Source organism: Dasypus novemcinctus, chromosome 3, assembly GCF_030445035.2.
Source record: "Dasypus novemcinctus isolate mDasNov1 chromosome 3, mDasNov1.1.hap2, whole genome shotgun sequence".
In the NCBI taxonomy this organism is placed as follows: domain Eukaryota; kingdom Metazoa; phylum Chordata; class Mammalia; order Cingulata; family Dasypodidae; genus Dasypus; species Dasypus novemcinctus.
In genome coordinates this window covers 50,857,036-50,869,047 of record NC_080675.1, presented here as the reverse complement: position 1 = coordinate 50,869,047, position 12,012 = coordinate 50,857,036, and the positions used below count along the sequence as shown (strand labels likewise).

The 12,012-nt window shown below is 35.0% G+C and overlaps 2 protein-coding genes across 8 annotated transcripts in view; one reads left to right on the top strand and one right to left on the bottom strand.

The window, feature by feature from the left end:
* Positions 1–12,012, bottom strand: part of RTN1 (reticulon 1) — a 521,272-nt gene that overhangs the window by 350,404 nt on the left and 158,856 nt on the right. The window lies entirely within an intron of this gene.
* The window catches only part of LRRC9 (leucine rich repeat containing 9), a 145,530-nt gene that overhangs the window by 26,413 nt on the left and 107,105 nt on the right, over positions 1–12,012 (top strand). For 6 of the 7 annotated variants that reach the window (XM_058293331.2, XM_058293332.1, XM_058293330.1 and 3 more), the window contains one exon: positions 1,182–1,337. In XM_058293331.2, the coding sequence (XP_058149314.1) occupies positions 1,182–1,337 (156 nt within the window). Of the gene's footprint in view, positions 1–404; positions 487–1,181; positions 1,338–12,012 lie in introns of those variants that run through there. The other variant, XM_058293336.2, reaches the window with a different exon arrangement.

Below are 12,012 nucleotides of genomic sequence, written 5' to 3'. Positions count from 1 at the left end.
TTCATTAGAAAGTATTTGGATTCGATTTTCCATTTTCTCCAAATTGGTGAAAAATTAGGAAATATCATTTGCCATTTCCTTGGTTATATTTGTTTTTTCTTCTAATTCATTTGTACCTTAGAAATTGAACCCTTCTTTATCAGGGATTTTTATATCAGTCAATCATCATCAAATTTGTTTTCTTAATGTGTTCTATGCTCATGAATTCCTTATTTTTGTCAGAGGATTTTAATGATTTCAGCTCCAGAATTTCATAATAAGCAGTTACAGCATGAGGAAAGGGAGTTGTATTTGGTATGTTCATCAAGTTACATGTTTGTTTCTAATTCAGTCTTTTATGCTAAATAATTCCGTTGGGATCTTGCTTATCAACTCTATACTAAATAAAATACACTAAGAAGAGCCTGGATTTATAGAGAATACATGTCAAGAACAATGTACAGGAACAATTCCATGATTAAGAAAAAAATGCCTGCATTATTTCAGGTAAAACTATCTAAGGAGATAGTTCTTTTTTACTAATATAGCTGTCAAGCATTAGTTAGCTGAGGTATTTTTTAATGGTGGATTCAATCAGTTTATTGTGATAAACCCACTAATAACTGGATGATCCATTGGCATTAAGGTCTCAAGATGATTAGATTAGATTGACCATTTAGTAATTTAGTCAGGCTAAATCCAATTCATTTAGAACATCCTTTTATAGATAGAAAAACAAAAACGCTAAGTACCCCTTCTTAGCCACACTTCTCAGAAATGAATTTAGAAACCTTACATTTTCTTTTAACTCCCTTAAATTTCTTTATTTTTCCCTTGAATTATTCAAATAGACATCATATAGTTATGTATTTGCTCAAGTAGTACTGCCTCATTAATTAAATAATATTATTTTGTACATTGACTTCTCTCTGTAGTCTGTTTTCACTTAAAAATGTGATATGCCTCACACTTAAAATATTATCCACAAAGAAAATCTTTAGATCTTATATTTTGCTAATTAAGATGAAATATAGAACTCTGTGTAGCTATTATCACTCCAACTGCCATCATCATTACTGACTGAATGTGCAAAACTCTCAAATTGTTAAATAGAACATATCACAATCATATTAATATCAGTAATAATTACCTATGATTTTGTTCATTTCAGCTAAATGTTTTGTTTTCTTTCCCATTTTTAGACCACAACAATGAAAAAAATAATGTATTACAACATGCGCATAAAAACTATTCAGAGGCATCTCAATGAAGATCTTGAAAAACTGAAAGAACGAAAATGCAAACTACAGAAGTTACCAGAAGAACGAATAAAATTATTCAGCTTTGCTAAAAAAAATGTAAGATTTAATATTGTAAAATATAACTGGTCACATTTTAAGAAAACTGCCAGATAAAATAGTGTTCTTTTTTAAATTATATATTTTTAAGAATCAATACTGAGTTTTAAGTCAAATTTGCCCCGAAAATAATGTTTTGATTCCAGATGTTTATCTTTAGGCTGCATTCTGTGCTATCATATCTGCAATTTTTTAAAAAACTGTTTTTTGAGGTACTGGGGCTGGGGATTGAACCCTGGACCTCATATGTGGGAAGCCGGCACTCAACCACTAAGCTACATCAGCGCCCCTGAGTTGGTTTTCTGTTTGTTTGCTTGTTGTTTGCTTTTTTGTATTTAGGAATCACTGGGGACCTTGCTTGTGAGAAGCAGGTGCTCAACCACGTGAGCCACATCCACTCCCTCTGCAATTTTTAAAAAAGAGTGTAGGTGATGCTGGACATTTATATCCTGCCAAAACTTACTGAAAGTACTGGGGAAGAGAGTATACTACAATGTAAACTGTAATCTATACAGTACAGCAGTGCTCCAAAATGTGTTCACCAAATGCAATGAATGTGCCACAATAGTGAAAGAAGTTGTTGATGTGAGAGGAGTGGGGGTGGGATGGGGTGTGGGGTATATGGGAACCTCATATATTTTTTCAATGGTTTTTTTTTAATTTTTATTTTATTAAAGTATATCATTCATACATGAACACACATAAACAATAAGTGTATAGTAAAGATTGCGAAGTTACAAAATAAACATACATAACATCAGACAGGGGTCTCATACATCACCCCTCCACCAACTCTTTGCATTGGTATGAAACATTTGTTACAAACTATGCAAGAGCATTGTCAAAATATTACTACCAACTATATTCCTTATCTTACATTTGGTGTATTTTCCCCCCAACCCATACTATTTTTTTAATGTACTTTTGTTACAGATATTGTGAACTTACAAAACAATCATACAGATGTGTAGATTTCCCATACAACTCCACAACACCCTCGTGGAACATTTGTTACAGATTATGAGATAATATCATTATACTATTACCATCAATCGTGGTCCATTGCATACATTTGGCACACTTTTTTCATATACCTCTATTATCAACTCAGTATAGCTTGGCATTAATGCAAAAATATTATAGAATTTCTGTTAACCACAGTCTATAGGTCACACCAATTTTAGTTTTCCGATGTTTCTCCATATTCCCATCACCCTGCAATGGTGATGTACATCTTCTCTAGCTTACAGAAGGACTCTCTTGCATTTGTACCCTTAACCACAATTCTAAACCGCCTCTGGGTTCACTATGTCATTCAGTCCCTAGATTATTCTTTAGCTTACTTTCTATTGACATTTACTTCCCCAGACCACCTTTTTCAGTCACAATCCCATTTATAAACCAGTTGTTACTCACTATAATGTGTTACTATCAACTCTATCCATCTCCACACTTTTACAGTCAAGTTAACTAAAACTTCTACATACATAAAAGCATCCATAGTTCTTCTCATCCCTCATCATATCTCCTTATAACCTATATGCTAGGTTTTAATTCCATGTGTTTATTATTTGTAATTAGTTCATATTAATGAGACCATGCAATATTTGTCCTTTTGTGTCTGGCTTACTTTGCTTAGTATAATGTCTTCAAGACTCATCCATGTTACCACATATGTCCCAATTTCTTTTTTTCTTATTGCAGCATAGTAATCTACGTATCTTCAAAAAAAAAAAAAAGATTAAAAAATTAAAAATAAACAGTTTGCCAGAACGTAAAAAAAAAAAAGAGTAGGTTTATTTACTTAGGACATATTTTAAAAGCTGTGTAGTACAGTATGATTTGGTCAGAGAGTTATGGAGACCTGTTAAACTTATTTAGCTGCATTTTTTATTAGACATTTAGCAGGCTGTGCTCAAAATTCATTTTCTTTTTTAAAGGGCTAAAGTAGCCCTTAACTAATACTATTATAACAAAGGAGGGGATTTTAAATCAAGCTATCCTTTAATAAGTCTATGTCATGTATGTTTTTTTAAAATTTAGAATAAATTAGATTTCCTTTATTAAAAGTAGATCCTGAAAAATGAAGACTGTATATAAAAGTTAAAAGGTATGGGGAAATAATGTATTATTCAAAAAATGGTGTCAGAAAAATAGTCAAACTATTTGAGAATCATGTAGTAGACTTCTTCCTTGACACTGCACCAAAAGTAAATACAAGTTGTGTAATATAATTAAATGTAAAAATGAAGACATGAAAAAATTGAAGAAAGTATAGATGACTGATTTTAGCTTGTCAGATAAAAAAAATACTGGAAAACACACACACACAAGACAAAATGGATAGATTTGGCTGCAAAAGAAAAAAAAAGTAAAACTTTTATGTGCTAAGGAGAATCATTAATAAAACTAAGCAACAAATAGCAAACTGGAAAAATTGTTTTGAACAAACATGACGGACAAATGTTAATATCCTCAGGGTAAAAGTATTCTTTTTTAAAAAAGTTTTTCTTGATTAGAGAAATTGTAGGTTTACAGAAAAATCATGTATAATATACAGTGTTACTATATACCCCATCCCCATTATTAACCCTTTGCATTAGTGTGGTAACTGTTACAATTGGAGAAAGAATATTACAATTATAGTCCATAATATCCATTTGGGTATATTTTCTTTTTCCAACATACCACTCTATTATTGCACCTTGTGTTAGTATAGTACATTTATTATAATTCATTAAAGAACAGTTTTATAATTGTACTATTAACTATAGTCCTTTGTTTACAATAGGGTTCACTGTTGTACAGTCCTATGTTTTACCTTTAATTTTTATTCTACTGTCATATAAATATGACCTAAATTTTCCCCTTTTAACTACATTCACATATATAATTCTGGTTTAATTACATTTGCAATGTTGTGCTACCATTACCCCCATGAATTTCCAAAACATTCTAATCATCCCAAATAGAAATTCTGTACAAATTAAGCATTAACTCCCCATTCCCTACTCCCAGCCCAGCCCCTGGTAACCTGAATTCTAGATGCTAACTCTGAGTTTGCTTATTCTAATTATTTCAAATTAGTAAGATCATACAATATTTGTCCTTTTGTGTCTGGTTTATTTAACTTAGCATAATGTCTTCAAGGTTCATCCATGTTGTTACATGAACCAGAAGTACATCCCTTTTTAATGCTGAATAATATTCCTTTGTATGTGTATGCCACATTTTCTTCGTCCATTCATGGGTTGATGGACATTTGGGTTGCTTCCGTCTTTTGGCAATTGTGATATGCTGCTGTGAGTATCACTGTGCAAAAATCTATTTGAGTCCCTGGTTTCAGTTCTTTTAGGTGTATACTTAGTAGAGGGATTGATGGGTCATATGGCATTTCTATACATAGCTTTCTGAGGCACTGCCAAAATGTCTTCTCTAGCACCTGCACCATTTTACATTCTCACCAGCAATGAAGGAGTGTTTCTATTTCTCCCCATCCTCTCCAACACTTGTAAATTTCTGTTTTTTAAACAGTAGCCATTTTAGAGAGTGTGAAATGGTATTTCATTGTGGTTTTGATATGCATTTCTTAATAACTAATGAGCATCTTTCCACGTACTTTTTAGCCATTTGTATCCTTTTTGGAGAAATACCCATTCAAGTCTTTTGCCTATTTTTTTTGTATTGTGTTATTTGTCTTTTTATTGTTGACTTATAGGATTTCTTTATACATTCTGGATATTAAACCTTTAACAGATAATTTTGTGATAAAGTCCTTTGATGCACAAAAGTTTTTAATTTTGATGAGGTCCCATTTATCTATTTTTCCTTTCGTAGCTTCTACTTTGGGTATAAAGTCTAAGAACAAATACCTAACTCAAGAACCTGAAGATGCTTCCCTACATTTTCTTCTAGGAACTTTAAAGTCCTAGTTCTTATATTTAGATCTTTGATCCAATTTAAGTTAATTTTTGCATATGATATGAGATAGGGGTCTCCTTTCATTCTTTTGCATATGCATATGCATTCCCAGTTTTCCTAACACCATTTGTTGAAGAGAATATTCTACCACAATTGAGTACACTTGGAAGCCTTCTCAAAAATCATTTGGCCATAGATGTGAGGGCCTAATTCAGAACTCTCAATCTGAAAGTTCCATTGGTCTATATGTTTATCCTTGTGCCAGTACCATGCTCTTTTGACCACTGTAGCTTGGTTATATAAGATTTGAAGTAAGGGAGTCTGAGTCCTCAAATTTTGTTTTTCTTTTTCAGGATGTTTTTGACAATTCAGGGCCTCTTACCTTTCCAAATAAATTTGATGATTGGCTTTTCCTTCCCTGCAAAGTAGGCTGTTAGAATTTTTATTGGGATTCTGTTGAATCTGTAAATTATATTGAATAGAATTGACATTTTGCAACATTTAGCCTTCCAATTCATTAGAATGGAATGTCCTTCCATTTATTTAGATCTTCTTTGATTTCTTTTAGCAAAGTTTTGTAGTTTCTGAGTATGTCTTCTACATCCTTAGTTAAATTTATTCCTAGATATGTGATTCTATTATTGGCTATTGTAAATGGAGTTTTATTCTTGATTTCTCCTCAGATTGCTCATACTAGTGTACAGAAACACTATTGAATTTTTGCATCTTGTACCCCACCACTTTGCTAAATTCACTTATTAGCTGTAGTAGATCTGCTGTAGATTTTCCAGACTTTCTATAGGATTATGTTATCTGCAAATAGTGAAAGTTTTGCTTCTTCCTTTCCAATTTGTGTGTCTTTTCTTTCTTTTTATTCCCTAACTGCTCTGGCTAGAACTTCCAGCACAATATTGCATTACAGTTCGTGACAGTGGGCATCCCTGTCTTATTCCAGATCTTAGAGGGAAAGTTTTCAGTCTTTCAACATTGACTATGATCTTAGCTGTGGGTTTTCATATGTGCCCTTTATCATGTTGAAGAAGTTTCCTTCTAGTCCTATATTTTTTAAAAAATTTATTTATCCCCCCACCACCACCATTGTCTGCTCTCTTGTGTCCATTCGCTATGTATTCTTCTGCGTCCACTTGCTTTCATGAATCTGTGTCTCTTTGTTGCATCATCTTGCTACGTCAGCTCTCTGTATGTGCAGCGCCAATCCTGGGCGGGCTCTGCTTTCTTCGCACAGGGCGCTCTCCTTGTGCATGGGGCTCCCCTACGCAGGGGACATCACTGTGTGGCATGGCACTCCTTGTGCGTGACAGCATTGCATGTGGGCCAGCTCACCACACGGGGCAGGAGGCCCTGAGTTCGAACCTTGGAGCTCCTATATGGTAGGTGAACGCTCTATCAGTTGAGCCATGTCCGCATCCCCTAGTCCTATTTTTCTAAGTGTTTTTTATCAAGAAACTATGCTGAGTTTTGTCAAGTGCCTTTTCTCCATCAATGGAGATGATCATGTGTTTTTTCCATTCATTTCATTAATTGTGTATTACACTAATTGATTTTCTTGTTTTGAAACACACATACATACCTGGGATAAAACCCACTTGATCATGTATAATTATGTTAATGTGCAGTTGGATTCTATGAAGTATTTTGTTGAGGATTTTTGCATCTATTATCATTAGAGAAATTGGTCTATAATTTTCCGTTCTTGTAGTATTTTATCTGGCTTTGTTTTTAGGGTGATGTTGACCTTGTACAATGAATTAGGTGATGTTCCCTCCTGTTCAATTTTCTGGAAGAGTTTGAGCAGGATTGGTATTAGTTCTTCTTGGACTGTTTTTGGTCAAATTTACTTGTGAAGGCATCTTGTCCTGGACTTTTCTTTGCTGGAAAATTTTTGAAGGCTGATTCAGACTCTTTACTTGTAATTGATCTTATCTTCTATTTCCTTTAGGGTCAGTATAGGTTGTTTTTGTGTTTCTAGGAATTTGTCCATTTTATTTAGGTCATCTAATTTGTTGATAGTCGTTCACAGTAACTCTTATGATTCTCTTATTTCTGTGGGGTCAGCAGTAATTCCCCCCTAATTTCTGATTTTATTTGCATCATCTCTTTTTTTCTTTTTCACTCTAGCTAAGGGTTTGTCAATTTTATCTTTTCAAAGAACCAGCTTCTGGTTTTGTTCATGCTCTCTATTGTGTTCTATTCTGTCTTTAATTTATTTCTACAGACATGGTCCAATCAAAGCCCTAATTATAATTTAATCAAGTAAATGTGAAACCTCTGACAGACCAGTTTACAAATATAATCCAATATCTAATTTTGGAATTCATAAATAATACCAAACTGCTACATTCCATCCTCTGAATTCCAAAAAGACATTACAATATTTTTTAAAAATGCTAAATAGAGAATCATATCATAGTCAGTTTGAAGAAATACAGTTTGCCTGAAGGCAAAGTCCCATCTTGCTGTAGACCTCTGAAACTTACCACACAAATTATCTGCTTCCAATACGTAAATGGACAGACAAAGGATAAATACTTCCATTATAATAAGGAGAAATTGGGTGAGGAACATGAGCCGTGGGTCCCCTACAATTCTGTAAACCTACAGGGCCTGCTTCATTAGATTTCAAAGTCTGAGAGTCATTCTTGAGATGATGGTTTCTTCTCCCTGGTGCCACATGGGGACCCACCCTTTCCACAGGCTTGCCCAAGGGCCATTTTCTTGGTTCCACCCTCATCAAGCATCTGGGTGTTGACCAAGTTCCAGACGTCATCCTCCAAGAGCATTGGGGTGATTGCCACACTTTACCCAATCTTTTGGTTAGAGTCTTAATCCCCCTAGAACAGTGAAGTGAAGACAACATCCTCCCTAACTTTGGCATATAGGATAAACCCTCTCAGAGCAATGAATTGATGACCTGGCCTTTCCTAATCCATCAGGGACAAGTCCACCCCTCTTAGACCTATGGGGTGGTGACCTTAACCTCTCTACTCCATGGGGAATGTGCTCCACCCCCTCTGTACCCTGGAGTCACAAAATTTTCCCTGAACATTGGGCAGGAACTTTCACCTTTTTCAACTGCTGGGGCAAACTCACCCTCTCTGTACACATGGGTGAGGTTCCTCCCTTGGCCCAAGATAATGTCTTAATTCCACATCTCAGCTTCCATGGTTTTCCTTTTAAAGCTGTTTCTCCTTCAATCTCTCCTTTTCATGTCCCTTTTTTCCAAGCTGACAGTGGTTTTGTTCCTACAGCTCTCTCAAAAAGCTTATTGGTTTAGCATGCAAGAAGCAGGGGTTGAAGCCATCAGACAGTAAGACTTTCCACAAGTCTTTCCTAGATAACTGCATTTTCAATCCTGATTTACAAGTTCCAAGTTTAGTTAAGTCCTCAAATGAGGCACTATCATGATTTCCAGAGGCTTGAAATTTTAAGTTTCTGGCTTCTTTGTGCCCAACTGTTCAATCATCAGCTTATCTCTTTTGTCTAGCATTTTGCTATAAGCTACAAGGAGAAGCAAGCCCTTTCTCCAAGTTTTCTTTGGAAAGTTCTTCAGCTGCATGCCCAGGCTTGCCAATTTTAAATTCTGCCTTCCATAAAGCACCAAGAGTTAATCTTGCTAAGTTCTCTGTGACTTTAACACAGATCGCCTTTCCTCCAGTTTCCAATAATAGTTTCATCATTTACTCCTGAGGCCTCATAGAAAGTGTCTTTAGAATCCATTTTGCTATCAACAGTCTCTTCAAAGCACTGTAGATCTTTTCTACCAAGTGTCTAACAATTCCTCCCAAAAATACCCCTTACCCATTTATAAAACAATTCCAGCGTTTTGATAATTACAAAAGCACTTCCCCACTCTCTGACACCAAATTCAGTATTAGTCAGCCAAAGAGGCACTGATTCAAAGTACAAGGCTTTTATAAAAGGTATTTATTTTGGGTAGAAGCTTACAGTTATTAGACCATAAAGCATAAATTTCTTCCCTCACCAAAGTCTGTTGCCATGTGTTGAAGCAAGGTGGCTGCCAACATTCAGCCTTCCTCTTCCTCTTAAGTCTCTGTGGTCCTAGCTTCTTCCAATATCAGCTGCAGGCGGATATGAGACTTGTCTCTCTCCTGGCGCTTGTTTCTCTCCAGGCTCAGCTACTCTGTTTTCTCCACAAGGTCAGCAGTAGACTATCAGGTGAATGGCTGTTCTCTCTTCCCAAGACCTCTGCCTCATGACCAAGCTCCTCTGTGTGCTTAATCCCAGGCTCCAACTCAAAACTCCCACTAACTCCTGTGCTTTGTCATTTTCTCTGTGAACACCCACCAAGGGGGCAGGGACTCAACATTCTACTGACATGGCCCAATCAAATCCCTAATCATAATTTAATCAGTAAAAGTGAAACCTCTGACAGACCACTTTACAAACATAATCCAATATCTATGTTTGGAATTTATAAATAACATCAAACTGCTACACATACTCATTTTCATTCATCTCAAAGTATTTACTGATTTCCCTTGTAATTTCTTCTTTAATCCACTGACTTTAAGACTGTGTTATTTAACTTCCGTGTATTTGTGGATTTTCCAGTTCTCTGCCTGTTATTGATTTCCAGCTTCATTCCATATGGCCAGAGAAGATGCTTTGGATAATTTCAATCTTTCAAAATTTATTCAGACTTGTTTTGTGTCCCAGCATGTGGTTTATTCTGGGGAACAGTCGATGTGCACTTGAGAAGAGTGTATATCTTGTTGTATTGTGGTACAATGTTCTATATAAGTCTGTTGGTCTAATGCATTTGTCATATTATTCAAGTTCTCTGTTTCCTTATCGATCTTTGTAGATGTTCTGTCTTATGATAAAAGTGGTGTATTGAAATCTTCAACTATTCTTGTGGGGATGTCTATTTCTCCCTTCAGTTTTGCCAATGTTTGCCTCATGTATTTTTGTGAAACATGTTATGTGCATAAATAAAATTGCTATTTCTTCTTGGTGGATTGACCCTTTTAATAATATATAGTGTCTGTCTTAGTCTCTTGTAACAGCTTTTGCCTCAAAGTCTATTTTGTTCTGTATTAGTAGAGCTACCCAGCTGGGGTTTTTGTTTTGGTTATTATTTGTATGGAATATCTTTTTCCATCCTTTCACTTTCAATCTCTTTATGTCTTTGGGTCTACAGTGAGTCCCTTGTAAACAGCATATAGTTGGATCATACTTTTAAAATCCATGCTGCCAATTTGTGTCTTTCAAGAGAATTTAACTCATTAGCATTCAGTTTTATTACTGGAAAGGCCGTACTTACTCCACTATTTTTCCCTTTGGTTTTTATATGTCATATCTTTTTTGTCTCTCTCTTTCTTTCTTGCAACCTCCTTTTCTGTGTAGTTAATCTTTTGTGATATATCTGACTGAACATCTATGAGCTATTAATTTGAAAAATATCAATATAGCTTCAATAGCATACATGTTCTCTGCTCCCATATTCCTCTCTTTCCCCTCTTTCTGTTGTTTTTTACCCCACAATACCTTTTTATATTTTGCATGTCCATTTTCAGGAAATATGCCTTTTTCTTGTTCAATTTTATTCTGACTCTTAGGAAATGGAGTTGTGGATTGAAGATACAGTCAATGGATTTTGCATTTACCCTTGTAATTACCATTACTGAATATCTTCATTTCTTTACATTACTTCAACCCATGTTATCCTGTCTTTTCCTTTCAATCTGCAGAACTCCCTTTAGTAATTATTATAGGGTAGAAATTGTTGGCAAATTCTTTAGTTGGCAATCTCTCTGTTTCTATTTATTTGTGAATATTAAACTCTCCCTGATTTTTGAAGGGCAGTTTTGCTGGATAAAGAATTTTTGACAGGCAGTTTTTCTCTTTCAGTACCTTAAATATGCCTGCCTTCTCACCTCCAGGGTTTCTGATGAAAAATAGGCACTTAGTCTTATTGAGGATCCTTTGCATGTGACAAATCACATGTCTCTTGCTGCCTACAGAATTCTTTCTTTATCTTTGGCATTCCATAGTCGATTAGTATGTGCTTCAGATATGGTTCAATTTTTTTCTATTTTTTTCTCTATCTCTTCTTCTGACTGTAAGATTTTGATTGTCCTATCTTCTGGTTCACTGCTTCTTTCTTCTACCTATTCAAATCTGCTGTTGTAAGCCTCTAGTGCATTTTTAATCTCCAATATTGTGGTTTTCATCCCCATAATTTCTGTTACGTTTCTTTAAATTTTCAAAATTTTCTATATCCTCACACATTGTCTTAATACACTTTAGCTCTTTATTCATAATTTCTTGAATTGATTTAGGAGATTTATTTGAACTACTTTGATTAGTTGTTCCAAATTCTGTGTCTCCTCTGAAGTTTTCATTTTCCCCCTTGACAGAGCCATGTCTTTCTCTCCCTTAGTATGGCTTCTAATTTTTTGCTCATCTCTGAGCATCTGATTATTTTGATCTGTTAACTCTGAAGGTCAGTTTCTTCCTCTTTATAGGGTTTTATATGATTGACTTTATGAAAGGCTTTTCTATGACACTTGGTCCAACTTATTCTGGCCCTTTGAGTAGCCCATGTTTAACCATCCATATTTTCTCAGCTCTTCTTCATCTGTTTCTTGCCCTGGATATGGAGTACAACTTTTAAAATTGCACTTTGTGAAATTGTTTAACCTCCAGGAGAAGGCTTCTTTTCCTCTGTTCTTCTCTGGAAATCATGATCTTTTCTGTTTATTTTTGTGCA